Raw genomic sequence first — 19,635 nt, forward strand, 5'->3', positions numbered from 1 at the left:
TTTAGAGCTTGATATTTTAGTGTTAGGCTTTACCTATCGACTTTCCACCATGATAGAAGAGAATTTAGTCCTTTTTCCTTCATCTTACCACCCATATTCATACTTGTCCTTCCCAACCCTTCTGTCCTCCCAATAGTGATAGTATTTTGTTTAGACACATGTTCAGTGTTTTTATCATCAGGACTATGTAAATGTTAGCCACAGCTTAGCCATGCAGTTTAACCTGTTTTTTTTTTTTTCCTTTCCTACATTTTCTGTTTTTCTGAAGTTAATAGTATCTTGCTCTTTCATTTGTCTAATGTTCTAAATTTTTGTCACTGATTCAGGCAAACTCTTCATCATTGTCTAAATATTCTGTCAGGATGTTCAGACAGATCAGCTAGACTACAAGTTTTAGCTTTCTGAAAAGTTTCTCCCATGCCTCTGTCCTGCTCCAGTTTGAACTGCTCACCCTCTAAACCTGTATACAGCTTTCATCTTTTCATTACTGACCAGAAATTTCTCTTATGTCATCCTTTCCCTTTTCTGGGCCTACTGTTTCCTGTATCCTATTTCTTCCTCTTATTTTATACCCTTGGTTTGTGCTTTTTGGGAGGTGAATTTTTTGAAAATTTATCTGAAAAGTTTTTTTTTACCCACACCTTTGATTGACACTTTGATAGAATTTGGTAGAATTTAATAATATTTTAAGTGAAAATAATTTTCCTTTAGAATTTTGAAGTCATTCTAGCTCCATTGCCTTATTCTAGATTCCACTGTTGCTACTGACAAGTCTGATGTTATTCTGATTCTTGATACTCTGGATGTATCTGGTTGTGATCCATTTGTTTCTCTCTGGCAACACATGGAATCTTTTATTTATTCCTAGTGTTGTGAAATGTCTATACAATGTCCCTTGGTTTGTTTATTTCATACCCATTGTGCTAAATACTCAGTAATCCCTTTATATCTGGAAACTCATGTCCTTCAGTTCCCTGAGATTTTCTTGAATTATATCACCAATGATCTCCTTCCTTTTCTCTTCTCAGTTCTTGCTGCCTGGAATTCCTCTATTATTCAGATTTTGAATCTCTTAGATTAATCCTATTTCCTGGATTTTTTTTCTTGTCCAGTTTTCCATCTTTTTGTTCTTCTGCTTTACCTTCTGAGAAGTCATCTTAATGTATCTTCTGACCTGTATGTTGAGTTTTCAGTTTGGTTATGTTTTTCATTTGCAAGAGCTTTCTTTTTTCTTTTTTGCTCTCTGATTTCCTTTTTTTAAATTAAATATAGGGTCCTGTGCCATTTGATGGAATCAATTTTTCTGTCTCTCTAAAGATGTAAATTATAGTTCTTTTGAATTTTTTTTGTTTAGTTTAGTTAGTTATTTTCCTATTCTTTGCCCTGCTTCTTTTCAGGTTATCTATTGCTTTCTCTCTTGCCTTCCCTCTTCTGGGGAACCTAGTGTACCTTTCCTGGGTTTTATAACACAGAGCATCTTGCTTCTTGTTAGTATCTATGGAAACTCTTTGATTTCAGCATTCATGATCTTTTAAGTTGGTTACCACTCCTATGCCTGCATTTATCTTCTAAAACTTCATTATTCTTTCTTTCTCTCTCTCTAATAATCATCTCTTCCCTTATATCTTTGCAAGTTTTTTTTCCTCTAGTGTCTTTGCTTTTGTTTTAAAGGAGATTGAGGAAGGAATACAGTAAGTCCCCTACATATGAACAAGTTCCATTCCAAGAACGCGCTCATAAGTCCAATTTGTTCATAAGTCCAACAAAGTACCTAGGTACCCAACTTACACAATTGGCTATATAGTACTGTACTGTAATAGGTTTATAATACTTTTCACACAAATAATACATAAAAAACAAACAAAAAATAAAGAAAACATTTTTAATCTTACAGTATAGTACCTTGAAAAGTACAGTAATACAGCACAACAGCTGGCATACAGGGGCTAGCATCAAATGAACAGGCAAGAAGAGTTACTAAGTGGAAGAGGGAGAGGAGGTGGGAGATGGTAGAGCTGAAGGATCGTCAGCAATAGGAGATGGAGGGCAAGCTGCAATTTCACTCACCCCTGACGCTGATGGCACAGGTTCTGGTTCCTTGCTGGATTCAATTCTATCTACCCTCTTGAAAAAACGATCTGGTGATGTCTGGGTAGTAGCACTTTTTTTCTTGTGATAGATGACATGGTAGCGCTGGATTGCATTCTGAGTGGCTGCTGCAACCTTCATGTATCATTCTACATTTGAGTTCTGTCCTCAAAAACTAACAGTGACTCCTCAAATAAAGAAAATCCCATTGCCATTTCCTGCGTTGTGAATCTCTTTGGGTTTTCAGTTACTTCTTCCTCTCGTCTCTCTCTGTCCTTTCTCTGGGCCTCCAATTCCATCAGATCTTCATTAGTAATCTCCTCGTGTTGCACAGCAACAGTACTGTACGGTAAAGCACACAAAAGCACAACCACTTGTAGAGGATGGACACACATGACAATGTACACCAGACACGTGAACTAACTTACACGATTGGACATGCAAATGCACGTTTGCATCTTTCAAAGTTCGCACCTTGAGGGTTTGTATGTAGGGGACTTACATAAGTTCATGAGTTCAGTCTGTCCCTTTACTAGATTTAACGAGACATACTCTTCATTGATTAGTTAACTAAATTAATTTAGATTAACCAGTACAATAATAGCATTAAAAGCATCACTAGGGCTTCCCTGGTGGCGCAGTGGTTGAAAGTCCGCCTGCCGATGCAGGGGACACGGGTTCGTGCCCCGGTCCGGGAAGATCCCACATGCCGCAGAGCGTCTAGGCCCGTGAGCCATGGCCGCTGAGCCTGCACGTCCAGAGCCTGTGCTCTGCAATGGGAGAGGCCACAAGAGTGCGAGACCCGCATACCGCAAATAAAAAAAAAAAAACCATCACTGATTATTCATAATTTTGTAGTATCCTTCAGGCTCACAATTCTTTTTTTATATATTTTGTTGTATTTTCTGCCTTTTTTATGGGATGTTAATCTTCAGAGTTATATATTATTCCTACTTTGCTTTGTTGGCGTCATTTCAGGCTTCTCAATATAACTATACTTATTTCAATGACTACCTTCTGGCAGTTACTTTGATGTTTTAATATGAGCACTGTTTTGCGGTATGTTCTTTGAAAATGCCTTAAGAGCTTACTCTGTGATTTTTGTCAGTAGATATTTTTGCAAGTTTAATTTATTTTTCGTTTTTAAACCAAGATTTGTAGATTAGCACCTTTTCTGTTTTACTTCATGTTGTTTCTCTATTAAATGGTTGCAGGCGAAGCACAGATGGACTAGAATGTGAAACAAGAGCAAAGAGATGGGGCATGTAGTAAAATTTAATAAATATTTGCATGAGATCGCTTGAAGCCAGCTTTGAGTGCTGCTCACAAACTTTGCTATCCCTAAGAAACAAATCATATTTATTTTAGAGTATACACATACTTCTAGTGTTTTATAGAGGTTTAGGTTAGCCTTAGAATTTTGCTATTTTATGGAAAGTAGTGTTATCCTTTCTACAAGAGACATTATACAATGGCAGCATACCAGATGTCTAGATAATATATAATGATGGGGAAAAATCAATCTTCTAAATAGTTATTGACTGTCTAGCTAATCATTAATAGAAATAACTAACCAACATATCTGGCATAAGAAAGCAAGATCCTCTATAAGTATTACACCCTTACAAGGGTTTTATTGTTACTGTGATGAGCAGAAAAGGGAATATAGAAGTAATGTAATATATAGGTGACAACATAGAAAAGATATTTTATCCAGGTAACAGCAAGTAACATAGTAATAATAAAACAGTCTATGTTTTATTGTCTCATCATAAAAATACTCATTTGAAAATATATCAGGACAGTTTGTTGAATATAAAGCAATGCCAAACTTTTTGTCTAAGTTATTTGTCACAGGAGTTTGTCATTCTAGAAGCCGTCTTAACTATTGGACATTAATTAAGTACAGATACTGCTATTTTATTGTAAAAAGTAACATTGCAAAACCAATTTGATCCATTCTGTTTCATGTTGTAGCTAACATTCTAATTTGAACTACTGCTTACTCAGAAGAAGTGCAAAGATCAAAATGACTTCCTAACATTCTGTTGCCTCTTTTTTTTTTGAGGGGGTGGGGGGCAGCTGCTCCGTGCGGCTTGTAGGATCTTAGTTCCTTGACCAGGGATCGAACCCAGGCCCCAGGCAGTGAGAGCGTGGAGTCCTAACCACTGGACCGCCAGGGAGGTCCCCGCCTGTTGCCTCTGCAGTGCTGCCAGCTTGTTCTTGTTTGTTTGTTGTTGGTTTGTTTTGGATTTTTTACTAGTGACACAACCTCCACCAATCATAAGGAGGGACAGAACACAATTCTACCCGTGACTGGGGGGGTCACTGCAATGTTTAGCAAACTGCATGTTCCAGCAGTTTTATAGCCTGCCCTTTTCACTTAAGAGGGTATTGTGAATATTTTTCTGTGATCTTAATGATTCATCTTCAATGTCAATGTTATATCTACATAATAGTTCATTACATGCTGGATTTTGTTTATTTTTTGAGGTCTTTTGGAAGTAAATATATTGCTATGAAGCTTTTAAAATTCTCTGGCTTTCTCTCTGTCTCTCTTACTCACTCACTCCTACATTATCCTATTTTTGAATCATGTCACTTTTTTCAGCTATAATGCCCCACCAAACTCACTAGATTTTGTAATTCCTTTATATATTGGTCTATCTCCCTGAAAAGCAACTTCTTCCTTTAGTTGATATGAAAAACTCATATCCTGCTATCACTGAAACCGAAAACAAAAATTTAAATAAGCATATATTGCTTGTTTACATAGTACTCAAAGTACTACATTATTATTTAAGATTCAAGGGTGTGTGAATGACATTTGTATATGTTAGAATTATTTTGACCTACTGTGCACTACAGTAAAACACATATCCTTTTTCTCTTCTGACACTTCAAACTCATGGTTAGAATAAAAAAATTTTCATCTTCCGGTTCCTCTCCCCAAAATCCTTTAGTCCTTTTTGATCTTCTCTCAATAATTTCACTTTGGTGTAGTCATCTTTTCTGGTCTCTTCTTTTTCCACTTTTGGGGGGACCATATTTCATAGTTAACCTTCATGCCTGCTATTTCTTAAGTCCTTGCCCTATGTTTACTTATTAAACAAACTGTTCATTTACAGTCTCCCATGTAATAAGATCCTGTCTTAGTTTTTTAATTGCATGTTCTTTATGACAAGTTTCCTACTGCATAATCCTTTCTTTCAAAGTTTTATAAAGAAGATATTTCTACTACCCTGCTGTTCAGACTGAAGGAAATCCCTCAGGCTCTAACCTGTAACCTGTTTTATTCTCCCACTTTATCTGTGAATTCCCTCACATTTAGCTATTATTTTTATGGTGCTGATGCTTAGAACATTACCCATCCGTTCAATAACACTCTACTTCTGAGCCCTGCATTTAAAACACAAATGTGTCTGGAGGAGGATGGTTCAATTGACTGAAGACTCCTAAACCATGTCCTGTAAGGAATGGCTGAAGGAATTGTGCATATTTATTGTTTATCTGGGAGTCAAAAGATTAAGGATAGACAGGATAATTGTTTTCAATAATTGGAAAGTCTGTCATGTAAAGGGGAGAACAGATTTGTTATGAGTTGTTCTAGAAGACTCTACTAAAACCAACTTGTGCAAATTGTGAAGAGCTAGGTTCAGCTGTTCTCTGATGAAGATCAAAGATTAAACCTTACTCCCTTTGGCTTTGCTTACAGGGTCTGGCACTGAGCCTTAGTCATATTCCAGCCTAATGGATGTTTATTGATTGGGTTGAATTGGCTTGAATTGAAAGAATAAACCTTTCTAACAGGAAAAACAGACTGCCTTTTGAAGTAAAAATACCCTATCTTTCAACAAATATTTATTGATTAATTACAGTGTAGCTGCCCCCGTGCTGGACATCTGGAATGTAAAGATATTAACATCTTAATATTATAGACAACCTCTATAGGCCAGGTATTCTTCTAAATATCTTTTATGTATCAACATTTCACAACGCTGACCTCACATGGTAAACACTTTTATTCTCCCCAATTTAGATGTGAGGAAACCGAGGCACATAGCAGTTACATAATAAGCCGTGTGACTGAAGTAGTAAGTCATCAAGCTGTGATTCGAACCTGGCAATCGGGCTCCAGAATCTTCATACTTAACCACTATGATAAACTGCCTCCAGTAATGAAAGACAAGAGGATGTGCGTGAATGGAAGGACAGAAGGATTTTTGGATTGGGATAGAATCCAATCCCTGCCCTGGGCATTCCTGGCCAGCAGCTGTCCTCTTCCCAATCGCCTGTGGTCTCCTTTACCTTCCGTCCCGTCTCCACATTGCCTCTGAGTGATCCTCCCACAATGCAAACCTGATCCTTCCACTCCCTTCAAACCTGCCGTCGGTCCCCTGGTGTCCACAGGACAAATGTAGTCACCCTATGTTGATGCTGAGGCCCTCTGTGGTCTGTGTCCACCTCCACCTCTCGCCTCACCTCCCAATGAACCCTGCATCAGACCGTGTGGTTATGTGAGCCAGTCCTGCAGATTTCTTGACTGGGGAGATAGAGTTATTGTGAGAATTAAATTAAAGAATCAATATAAAATGCTCAGAACAGAGCCTACAATGTATAACTGCTCAATAAATGTTAGCACTGTTCTTTTCATTTATTTCTGATTATCTTGCTGAAATTGCTTCACCCAAAATATAGCTTATTCCTAAGTTCGCTCACTGTACTTACAATTGCTTTGTAATACACTGAAAAATAAAGGAACTTTATTAGGAACTCCTAATTTACAAATTCAGAGGCAGAGCGAGTACCTTCAGGGCCTAGTCAGAGCTGTTCCTCTGTTTCTCTGCAGGTTTCTCAGCTTTGCTTTCCTCTGTGCTGCCTTGTTTTTTAGGCTGGCTTCCATCAGGGCTGCCAGAAGACTTCCAGCAACAGCGGGAACTATGTGCTTCCTTATTCACAGTCACTGAGAAAGAAAATATCACATCTCATGACCATCCATCCAGAGCGCTAAGCTTGGTTCTGATTAAATGGCCTCCAGAACAGTCACCGTGGCCAGACAAAGCCTGGTTCAGTGGGTTGAATGGTGACCCCATTAGTTTGTGCCCCCCACCCTCACCCCTGTATTGCCCCTCCCCCCTCCCCACTGGTAACCACTAGTTCGTTCTCTGTATCTGTGAGCCTGCCTCTTTTTTGTTATAGTCACTAGTTTGCTGTATTTTTTAGGCTCTGCATATAAGTGATATTATATAGTATTTGTCTTTCTCTGTTTGGCTTATTTCACTTAACATAATACCCTCCAAGTTCATCCACGTTGCTGCAAAAATATTTCATTTTTTTAATGGCTGAGTAGTACTCCATTGTGTGTATGTATACACACACACACACACACACACACACACACCACATCTTCTTTATCTATCTGTTGATGGACTCTTAGGTTGTGGAAGCCATCTTTTATTTAACACTTCTTGGGTTATATTATTAACTACTATGGTAACTAAAACTCAGTCATTTCATTTGACTTGCTGACCGCCCTCCCCCTTATCCAATCTGTAGTTATCACTTATCTCATTTGACATAATCCCTCACTGATAACTCCTTCAAGTCATCTTAGAAATGATCACTCAAATTGCCATTTCCTTGTTTCAGGACTCCAAAAAACTTTTTAAGGACTCCCTCTATCTTCATAGGACCCTTTAATGAAATAGAATTTGATGCTGAATTTACCTCATGTTTTCCTGAATGTGATCCTGGTGATTCCTGACTGACATATAAATACATGCTACAAATTCTTGTGACTGTGCTTAAACAAATGTAAAAATAACACTATTTCCGTCTCATCCGTATTTAACACTTGGACATCTTTAGAGTGGGGAACAAGTAAAAATGAGAAATGAGATGAATCCATTCAACAATAATCTGTATGGGTATTTTTATTTTTCCCCTCTTTAATACAAACAAATATTTGCAAGGGCCTTTGGTTTTAGTCATGTGCAGTCTTTAAAGACAGACTATTGTTGCAAAAACCAAACTAAAACAAAAAACTCTACACTGAACAGTAGAATGTAAAATATGAGTTTAAAACTTTTTCTTCTAAAACAAAGAATGAAAGGGCAAAGCCTTGTCTTGTTAAAAACCTTAATTATAATTAAAGTTTAATTACAACAGCTAAAAGTAGAAGGTAACTGTTAAACAAATTACACAGGAAGTCAAAGCAACAAGATTCATAAGGAAGCACCTACAAATTAGTGTCTAGTGAAGGAATATGTTTCTATGTCCTGTATGACAAAACACGTTGAACAATGGAGCTATTACAGGAATAGACCATGAAACACTAGGCCTGAGAAACCATGTGAAAACTATTTGAAAAGATCAGTATTATTATACCCATTCATAGTAATTTCGTAAACTGTCTTCCTTTAAAATTACTTTGTAATAGTAATGTACTATATTAGTTTTCTTTGCTGCTATAACAAATCATAGCAAATTTAGTGGCTTAAATAGCACAAATGCATTGTCTAACAGTTCTGTGGGTGGGAAGTCTGACACAGGCTAATTAATACTGAACACAGAAATTGATAAAATACCAATAAGTTTAATTAATTATTTAATAATTAATAATAAATATATTTTTAAAATGATTGAAATTAAATAGAAAATCTCAAACATGACCAGGGTGAGGAAACCCTGTTCCATGAGTATTTAAAGCATGCTAAAGTTCTTGTGAAAACTGTAAACTTTACTAGAAAAATTTATTGTTAAGAAGGTAATTATTTTTATATTTTCGTATTTATTGGGGACAAATCCATAGGATATGCAAAGAAAAATAAATATGTACTTTTAAAAAAAGTCATATAGACCCTTTCAGTATTTTAATAGTCTATATTTCTCCATTCAAAATTTAGGACTAAGGATTTACCAATACAACTAGAAAATTAATTACCTGTATTTTGTTATTGGAGCTCCAAATTCAATTCAGTGCAACCCATTGTTGGGTACCTGTTAGGTACAAGGTACTGCGCGTATGAGCGGGCAGAGGAAGGATTGAACAAGATACAGGAAGCCTTTGACCGTGGAAATGTTGTATAATGCTGGTACCTAAAATAGCATTATTCCAAGTAATTTCCATCTCCAGTAGTCTGCACTTTTTCCGCAGGCATGGAGGTAGATGTATGATCTCCAAATATGTGTGTTTTCCCATCACAGCTGACCTTCACGTTTGCTTAAAGCAATACTGCCGCTCCTAGTACCTCACCTCTGTTTAATGAGAGCCATTTCCGAATGCCAACGTTGGGTTAATGGACTGAGATGGGAGAAAATCAAACGTATCTCTCCGTTTTACACGAGATTGCCTTTCTGCCTTGTGGCTTTAATCGCTCAGTTCTACTCACATCTGCCATAATAACAATTACGAGTTTTCTACCAACTTCTTACCCAGGAGGGTATGTCAGAGTATAGCAACATCTCCTGAAGAAAGAAAGGGCAAATTCTTAATCTTTTTCCAGCGTCGTAGGTAATAATTTTCCTCTGCAAACCCCCAAGGAGTACTTCTTTTGCCTTTCACACCCACCATTCCCACAGGTCTTTGGCTCTGTTCTGATTTACGAGTTTTCTTCTATCCTCTTTCATCTGGGTTAAGTTTTAATTACGTAGACAGATTGTAAAAGTCTCTTTTTTCTTGTAAACAACTATTTCTTTGTTAGTAGTAGATTTTGTTTAACTGGTTTTCTCCTATCTGAATCTTCTTGTGGACTCAGGAATTGTGTCTGTTCATTGTTTAACTGCAGCATCAACAAAAGAGAAAGCTGGCTTCCCTTCGGAGTTTTCCTTGAGGGATTCAATCTTGGAACACCTCAAATTGCAAATCTCCCTCAGGAACTGTTCTTTGTTGCATATGTTTGGAAAGCCCATAATATTTCAGTTTTGAATCAACATAAGAGCAGAGTATCACCCACCTAGTAAGCAGTATGATAATACTCTCAGTTCTTCTACTTATTTAAAAACTTCCTCTACTACCCAAATCAAGAAAGTGCTTGAAATCCTCAAAAGCACTTGTGAAAACATTAACCGTTTTCTCTTCATCAAGGGACTCAGAGAAGTGGATTCAAGAAAGCTCCTCAGGTAGTGCTGACAATCACTGCTCTTACTCTGGGACCTTCCATGTATAATTAAAATATGAAGGAAAAAATGTATTTATAATAGGTCTTTTCACTGTTGTTTTGCATAAACACTTTTACCCATTTGGTGGATTTCTTTTTTCTAATCACGAGATCATTCTGCCACATCCACATCTAATTCTGACCTCACAGGTTACCTTTGAAGCCCGACATCTGCGTGAACATTGATTTTGCCAAGTATAGCTAAATATTATCCTTTCACCAGCCTAGCAATCTCCCACAGCATTTTTAAACTTTTACCTGGCACCTCACCAAACGCCTCTTAAAAAGGCTAAATCCGTATTCTTTCAGAAGTTTTTGAGGCATTTTTGAAGAGAAAGGAGAGAGAATTTTTAGACACAGCAGTGTATGTAATGTCCTCGCAGTGCGAAACCATTTATTCAGCTCATCCCAAGAGGGGGGGCGGTGTGGTCCATGGCCAAGGAACAGAGCTAAGGTCTTTGACCAGCCTTAGACACAAAGCCATGACCTTGGCCTCATTAGCTGGGCTGCTAACTATGTGAGCTCACCATGCAAGCTACTGCATATTTGCACGGCTGTTCATAGGGAGCAGGGTTTCTTAACTTGGGTTGCAGTAAGTGTCTGTAAGCATACTGATTTTTTTTTTTTTTTTGCGGTACGCGGGCCTCTCACTGCTGTGGCCTCTCCCGTTGCGGAGCACAGGCTCCAGACGCGCAGGCCCAGCGGCCATGGCTCACGGGCCCAGCCGCTCTGCGGCATGTGGGATCTTCCCAGACCGGGGCATGAACCCGATGCAGGGGACTCTCAACCACTGCACCACCAGGGAAGCCCAACATACTGATCTTTGACACTAGATTTTGTGTGTGTTTATATTTTTCTAAGGAGAGGGTTTATATTTTCATCAAATTCTCAAAAGTGGATGGAGCTTAAAAAAAGAGGAAGGTTAGGATTCCACTAAATGAGATCATTCTAAAACAATGTCATTTCAATATTTCTTTAGGTAAAGTAACATTTTGTTACTGAGGTAGATTTCTGTAATCCAAGGTAGATTTCTCTACTCCCATGTTATTGTGGGAGAGGCCCTTGAACTCTGACCTTGTCATTATTTATCCTTTTATGCCTTTGAGGGAATTTAAGTGGTTGTTTTTGTTTGTTTGCGCGGGCCTCTCACTGTTGTGGCCTCTCCCGTTGCGGAGCACAGGCTCCGGACGCGCAGGCTCAGCAGCCATGGCTCACGGGCTCAGCAGCTCCGCGGCATGTGGGATCTTCCCGGACCGGGGCACAAACCCACGTCCCCTGCAACGACAGGCGGACTCTCAACCACTGCGCCACCAGGGAACCCCAAGTGTACTCTTTTTTTTTATTTTTCTTTTGCGGTATTGGGCCTCTCACTGCTGTGGCCTCTCACATTGCGGAGCACAGGCTCCGGACGCGCAGGCCCAGCGGCCATGGCTCACGGGCCCAGCCGCTCCGCAGCATGTGGGATCTTCCCGGACCGGGGCACGAACCCACGTCCCCTGCATCGGCAGGCGGACTCCCAACCACTGCGCCACCAGGGAAGCCCCAAGTATACTCTTTAAGTTGGAGAAACCTACTACTTTTCAAGGAGAGGGAAATGAGAGATTGAACCCTTCATTTTTGAATTTTTATATTTTTAAGACATGAAGTGGTGTTTTCCCCCTTTATCTACAAACATGTTTTTCAAAATCCCTTCCTCAACAGTCTATTCTGAGAGTCTTCTTTCCCCTCAGAACCATTCTAAGATAACTTGAACCTGACTTTACGATATAGGAGAGCTGAAGTCTGGGATGCTTCCCCTAATTAAATGTTAGGCTGTTACTTATTAACTGTAGGATAGCACATTCCTTAGATAAGATAAAGGCAACAATAGAAAATTGCCATTCTAGGGCCATCAACTACAGTCTCTTCTGTCTTCAGAGTGTTAAAGTTCATGGAAATCCTCAGTATTGTTGATATACTGTATATCTGTACCATATTTGGGAAGAAATGTTATCAGCAAGGTACAATGTGGATTTTTAAAAAATTCTAGGTTGCTTCACGGAACGAGCACTTAAGAGGAAAAGAAAGGATCAAAACTCTGTGGAAAACCAAACTATGTGGTCTTCAGAAATGAGAGATGCAGCCATCTGAAATGGTCATGAACCCCAAACAAGTCTTCCTCTCAGTGCTGATATTTGGAGTAGCAGGGCTACTCCTCTTCATGTATTTGCAAGTCTGGATTGAAGAACAACACACAGGTAACACCTCAACTTTTTTTTCCTATTTTTAATGACAATGGTCATTTTCACTTAAATGAGCTATGGTGTTTATAGATATATACAAAGTCACAATATTTCCAACAGCACAGAGCATTAGATACAAAATAAAACCTCCAGCTCCCCAGAGAAAGGATGGTTATACATTTCTGGGGAGCATTTGCTTGGTCCCTTGGGACCGCTCTTGGAATTTTTGTTATCCTGGGCAAGTGGCTCATCAGCCCTTTGGCTCAGCAAAGACTGCTTGTAGAGAATTTGTCTACTCATTTATCCCACCTTTGATGTGTCTACTAAGCACTGAGCACAAGCCTAAAGGGAGCTGAATATATAGCAAACTCTTTTAATTCCTTTTTAATTTTTGTGTTGATACTCCAGTTGGTGTAGAGATTCTTTCATATCTTTAATGTAAAGCAAGAGTTAGCAAACCTTTTCAGTAAAAAAAATAGAAAATATTTTAGACTTTGCAGGCCATGTCGTCTCTATCACAACTATTCAACTCTGCCAACGGATCACAGAAGCAGCCAAAGATTATTATGTAAACAAACGAATCAGGGTGTGTTCCAATAAAACTGTTATTTACAAAAACAGCTGGTAGGCCAGCTTTGGTCCACTGGTTGCCGCCTACTCTACTTATCTTGTATACTCATCATTCAGTTTGTAATTGCTGTATGTTGGAGGCACTCAATTACTGTTAAAATGGATTATGTTTATAATGATGCAAGGACATGTTTTAGAACATCATAGAAATATATACACATAGGTGTTGTGAAATTTGGTTGTTTTCCGTTAGTAGAAATAGCCTATGGCTTATGACTGTTAAGAAAAACAAAAATAGAACTATTCCTTAATTGTTTCCAACTGTGGCCCATTTTTAAATTATTCTAGATATAAAGCACTTAAGAATCTACCCTGAATGGACTTGAGGACACAGGGAGGGGGAAGGGTAAGCTGGGACGAAGTGAGAGAGTGGCATGGACATATATACACTACCAAATGTAAAATAGATAGCTAGTGGGAAGCAGCTGCATAGCACAGGGAGATCAGCTTGGTGCTTTGTGACCACCTAGAGGTGTGGAATAGGGAGGGTGGGAGGGAGACGCAAGAGGGAGGAGATATGGGGATATATGTGTATGTATAGCTGATTCACTTTATTATAGAGCAGAAACTAACACACCATTGTGAAGCAATTATACTCCAATAAAGATGTTTAAAAAAAAAAAAAAAGGAATCCACCCTGAAAGATAATTCCATACTGAGTCTTAAATAATGATGATTTTAAAAGTTGTTTCCATTTTTAAATTCCTATCCTTGCTTTAAAATCACTGACTTGGTAAACCTCATAGACACTTTGGAATTATTTAATTTATATGGTAACTCTTGTGAAAAGAATTTGCATATAATTATTTTCTAGAGAATATGTAACATATTGTCCAAACTTATTTTTAATTCCCATTACAGTTTATAGAAACTATAATATTTTCTGTTTTCTATATTACTGCAACATTTTATCATACTAACTGATAATACTGAATGAAACCATCTGTGATAAAATAAATAGGCTGATTCCTTTTGCAATATAATTCCTAGCATAGATCTTGTCACATAGTAAGCCTTCAGGAGGTGTTTGTTGAACGAGTGAATAGATGAAAACCTCACTGTAGACTATAGACTGGAACGCAGCAAAGAAGGAAGAATCAAAGAGATCTCATTATTGGGAGGTTTGTTAACATCATAGTCTCATAATAGATTTCCCAAGAAAAGTATCACAACAAAACTCCAATACGTAAAAGAAAATATATTCCTGTATACAGACTCATGGAGAAATGTTGTGATTTAGTCTGCCGGTAAGAAACTACGTGACTTCTGAGGAAACAGCCAAGTCATATGATAGCCTGACATATACAATGCAATTTACAAAATGTGTCCACAAACATCAGTAGCTACAATTGATCGAAAGCTTGCTAAGTGCCAGATGTTTACATGTATTTTCTCTTACCCTGTAGACATCTCACTGGATGTGCTATTCTAAGTTTGTAGATGAGGAAACTAAGGCTCAGGTGGATGAGGAAGTTAGCCAAGGCCCCACATGAGTGGGCTGAGGTACGGAGGGAAAGCTAGGATTCAAACCCAGGTTGTATCTCTCTGAAGTCCATGCCTCTACCCTATGTATTGCTTCTGTGAGGGAGAGAAGGTGAATATTATTATCCCCTAGAGCACACATGAATCAACTGATTAAACTGAAACTTTAAGTGACTTGCCAAAAGATACAAAGCTAAGTATTTTCAAAGTATGATCCATGCCCAGGTTCTCCTATGCCTCGTGAGCCCTGAAAGAGCCTCCTAACCAAAAAAGGCAGATAAGATAAACATATATGATACGTGCCGTAGCATCAGTACAGACGTTTTAAAATCACTGACTTGGTAAACCTAAGCTATGTTTACAAGTTCATAAATGTATAATCTCTTCTGCAAGTTGGATTCTTTTTTTTCTAATTTTTATTTTTCTTAATTGAGTTCATAAGTTTTCCAAGTTGGGGAATTATTTTCCTCAGTGAATATGGGCTGGTAAGACATTTACCATTTATTCTCTTAATTTTTGTGATTTGCTAGAAGTACTTTCTCTGATTCTCAATATATCCTAAATGAATTATGTAATTTTTCACAATCTACTCATGACCTCACGTGAGTATAAACGTTAGAACTAGGATTCCTTTAGATAACTATTTTACTGAAGAAACATTTTATTATTCTTCAATAAGACTTCATCTGGAGTTTTGTCTTATACTAGGCTGGTGTCCTAGGTTGTAATTCTGTAGTTTTCTAGGTAGACAGGTCCCTATGTATTTTATATGTGTTTCACATAACATCAGGCATTTTTAAAGGCAGTCTCTTTAAATCAGAAAATATCTGAATGTATGCTTTGATGTTAAGTTAAAAATTGGAAAATCTGAGTTTTGGACGCTTTCAAACTGTCACTCACAGAACTTTGGAAGATGTTTTGGTTCCAGAGATCCTCTGTAAGTAGAGCAGATTTTAAAGCTTTGGGTGGTTTGATCTCATATACATTTCAGTTGTATGTAAGAACTCTTAGGTTCTTTTCATACCTTTTTTCTTTTGAGGCTTTTAAAATTCAGTAAGATACAGACTGTTTTCTATACCTCCCTAGTTTTCCTGGGCTTCTTCTTATTAAAATAAAATGCTTTAGGATTACAAAAAAAAAGTCTTAAGTATGCTACGAGGTGCTAGTAAAAGATTATGAATAGATAAGATCTTTTTGGAGGCAAAGAGGAAAAATGTGTCACAGAGAAATGAAATTCTATCCAATTATACAACAGTTTCATATGGGCATCCATTTCAATACCATCATCAATTAAATTATGCCTTTCTCTGCTAATTTTCAGTATGTGGTTGCATTATTATGAACTTTATTTTGTACATTTCTTTTCCCTAGTTGTTAGGAGTGCAAATTTTACATTCAGAGGAAACTTGAAAATCTCAGATCTCCTTGTTAACTCTGGACAAATCACTTAGCCTCTCTAAGCCTCGATTTTCTCATCTGTAAAATGGGGATAATAATGTTTTCCATATAGGACTGCAGTGAGGATCAAGGGAGACAGTGCCTGCAAAGCACTTAGCAGGGTGCCTGGCAAGCAGTAGTGCCCAATAAGTGTGAGCTGTTATTATGGTCCTGGAAATGATGCAGAGCATCTGCAGACTTGCTTTTTCTGAGTTATCCCAGTTAAGACTCAGCCGCAATTCAGGAAAACAACCCCAAGCTTGTGCCTTGACTGATTAAGAGGAAAAAAGAAAAAATGAAGTCTCAGTTCCAGCTCTGGTTAAAATAGTTGGGAGACTCTAACTGGCACAGAGCCATCGTGTTTCACAATGTAGACACTGGACAGGGAGAGATGGGGTTGAGTGGCAGAGAGGAGAGTTCGGGCCCAGGACGATCTCAGGTCTGTACAGGCTGCCCAAGGTTAGAGTACTCATTCATTCAACAGCGTTTATTGAAGACCTAACAATCGGAGGCGCCAATAGAGAACCAGATATAACCCCGGTTCTCAAGGAGACTATAGTCTCATGGATTGTAAGGGAGAAAATGGTCTTGAGTCCAGGCCAAGGCTTTGGTACAAAAGGACGGTCCATTGTGACAGGAAGGAGATAGGCCCTTCTTTATGAGGTAAAGTAATGAGTTAAGACCAGGAGAAAGAGCCCAATCAGTTGTCAGTAATGGGACTGCTGACCAGATAAAATGTTAAAAGGAGCAGTGTAGGGGTGGGAGCAGGGTCAGCAGAGGCAGAGGACCAGATCCAAGCAGAACAGGTACCTGTCTGGGGAAGATGCAGTAATGAGGAGGGCCATCTCAGGATAAATCACAACAGTGGCTCATTTTTTTTCCCCAGCTCCTGTTGAAATTTGCAATTCGGTGCTCTTTCTCTAGGTAGACTGCTACTGCTAAACAGAACAAATACCAGAAGGTGTGGTACATAATTGTTCTGTATATGCAATAAGACAGGGTGAAGACCCCATCATAACAGAGTCAGAATCTCAGCTTTAGAAAAAAATTTAAAGATTATCTTGTACACCACCTTTTTTTAAAAAAATATAAATCCAATGACATCACTCCCCTGTTTAAAACTTTTCCGTGATAGCTAATTCCCTTTAGCAAAATCTTCTCCCTGGGCCCTCAAAGCTGTGGGTGGGAGCCACCTCCTGCCCCAGAGCCTCCCCTTCATTCCCTTGCCAGTGTTCCCAGCTTTATATCGATCTTTCTACCAAACTAAGCCCTGGGCTAACTCAGCGCTCTCACAGTCTCAGAAGCTGGGATGCTTTTCCAGCTGTCACCTGTCAGGGCTTAGCTCAAATGTCACCTAGTTTGATCACCCCACGATCCATCCGTCAGCCTCTCCCACCATCTTATTTATTTCTGTCGGAGAAATGGTCATAATTAGCAATTGCCTCGTTGAATTATCTGTTGACTTACTTATTGTCTGTATCCGTTAACTGTTTTGCAACCTCCACGAGGACAGAGATCTTGTCTGTTTCACTTATCACAGTGTCCTCGTTCCACAGCGTGGAACATGTATTTGGTAGGTGCTCAATAGTATTGTCAGACTGGTGCATAAAGAATGCCTCCGTAGGTTTTCCAGCATCCAGCCAAAGGATTACATAGACTATGTTTGAGTATTTATGGGGACAATGAATCCACTACTTCCCAAGGCATCCACTCAGCTGTACAGCCACCTCCTTAGAAAGCGCCATGTATTAAGGCAGAATTCGCCTCCTTAACTTCTCATCGTCCTCACTGGATCCTGGCCGGCACTGCATGAGTCTTATCCTTCCTCCATGGGCCGGCCTCATCATTTTCATGGCAAATGAAATCCCAGATTTTTTAAGTATTTTATGAGGAGACAATCCTGGCCAACTCTCCTCTGAACCACTTACTTTATATTTATTTTAAAATATGATGTATTCTATTATCGTATGAAACCTGTGTTAGAAATACATATATCTAATAAAATCCCCTGTCAAGTAGTGAAAAGTTATTTACACATATTTTCAAATATATAAAGTAGTGAAAATTAAACATCCCACTGAATAGCTTATTTCTTCTTTTGAGATATTCCAGAATCAAGTTTAGTCTCGGAGACACTGCTTTGGGAAAGATCCCCAGTATCCTCCTTACTTGCTGCAAGTAATAATAAATCATTTTTTCTACTGAAAAAAAAGATGTTTAGTCTTAACTATTACAAACTAAAATTGTTCCCTGGATTTATATACATTGTAAAAAATCTATCTGACAACTTCTGAACATTATTATTCAGGACCAGTATTTTTTAGTTTTTAAATTTTTTAAAGGGAAACAAATTTATTTAAACAAGAACTAAAATACAGTTCACCCATTTCTCCCACCCTTCCACCCCTCCCCCCACCTCTGGCAACCAGCAATCTGTTCTCTGTCTCTGTGAGCTTGTTTTGTTTATTGTTTTTAGATTCCATGTATAAGAGAAATAATACAGTATTTGTCTTTCTCTGTCTTACTTATTTCACGTTATGTAATGCCTTCAAGGTCCATCCACATTGTCACAAATGACAAGGTTTCATTTTTTTATCTGAATAATATTCCTTTGTATATATATATATACACAAATCTTCTTTATCCATTCATCTGTCAGTAAACGCTTAAGTTGTTTCCATATCTTGGGTATTGTAAATAAAACTGCAGTGGACTTAAGAGTTCCTATATCTTTTTCGAGTTAGTGTTTTCATTTTCTTCAGATAAAAACCCAGAAGTAGAATTGTGAGATCATATGGTAGTTCTCTTTTTAAGTTTTTGAGGAACCTTCATACTGTTTTCCATAGTGGCTGCACCAATTTACATTCCCACCAACAGTGCATGAGGGTTCCCTTTTCACCACATCCTCACCAATGCCTATTTCTAGTCTTTTTGATGGTAACCATTCTAACAAGTGTGAAGTGATAGCTCATTGTGGTGTTGATTTGCATTTCTCTGATGATGAATGATGTAGAGCATCTTTTCATGTACCTTTGACCAACTGTATGTCTTCTTTGGAAAAACATCTATTCAGATCTTCTGCCCATTTTTTAATCAGATTGTTTGGTCTTTGCTATTGAGTTGTATGAGTTCCTTATATATTTTGGATATTAACCCCTTATCAGATATATGATTTGCAAATGTTTTCTTGCATTCAGTAGGTTGCCTTTTTCATTTTGTTGACAGTGTCCTTTGTCATGCAGAAGCTTTTTAGTTTGATGTAGTCCCACCTTTAGTTTTGCTTTTGTTGTTTTTGCTCTTGGAGTCAGATGCAAAAAATTATCTCCAAGATCTATGTCAGGGAGCTTACAGCCTATGTTTTCTTCTAAGAGTTTTATGGTTTCAGGTGTTACATTCAAGTCTGTCATCCATTTTGAGTTAATTTTTGTGTATGGTGTAAAATAGTGGTCCAGTTTCATTTTTTTGCATGTGGCTGTCCAGTTTCCCCAACACCATTTATTGAAGAGACTGTCTTGTCCCCATTATATATTCTTGGCTTCTTTGTTGTAAATTAATATGTAGGGGTTTATTTCTGGGCTCTCTATTCTATTCTATTGATTTATGTGTCTATTTTTAAT

At 38.2% G+C, this 19,635-nt stretch overlaps 1 protein-coding gene across 1 annotated transcript in view; it reads left to right on the forward strand.

Moving 5' to 3' along the window:
* Positions 1-19,635, forward strand: part of CHST9 (carbohydrate sulfotransferase 9) — a 243,685-nt gene that overhangs the window by 23,542 nt on the left and 200,508 nt on the right. The window contains exon 2 of the mRNA XM_049697790.1: positions 12,277-12,484. Coding sequence (XP_049553747.1) covers positions 12,364-12,484 — 121 coding nt within the window. The 5' untranslated portion in view covers positions 12,277-12,363. The remainder of the gene's footprint in view (positions 1-12,276; positions 12,485-19,635) is intronic.

This window comes from Orcinus orca, chromosome 15, assembly GCF_937001465.1.
Source record: "Orcinus orca chromosome 15, mOrcOrc1.1, whole genome shotgun sequence".
Lineage (NCBI taxonomy): Eukaryota > Metazoa > Chordata > Mammalia > Artiodactyla > Delphinidae > Orcinus > Orcinus orca.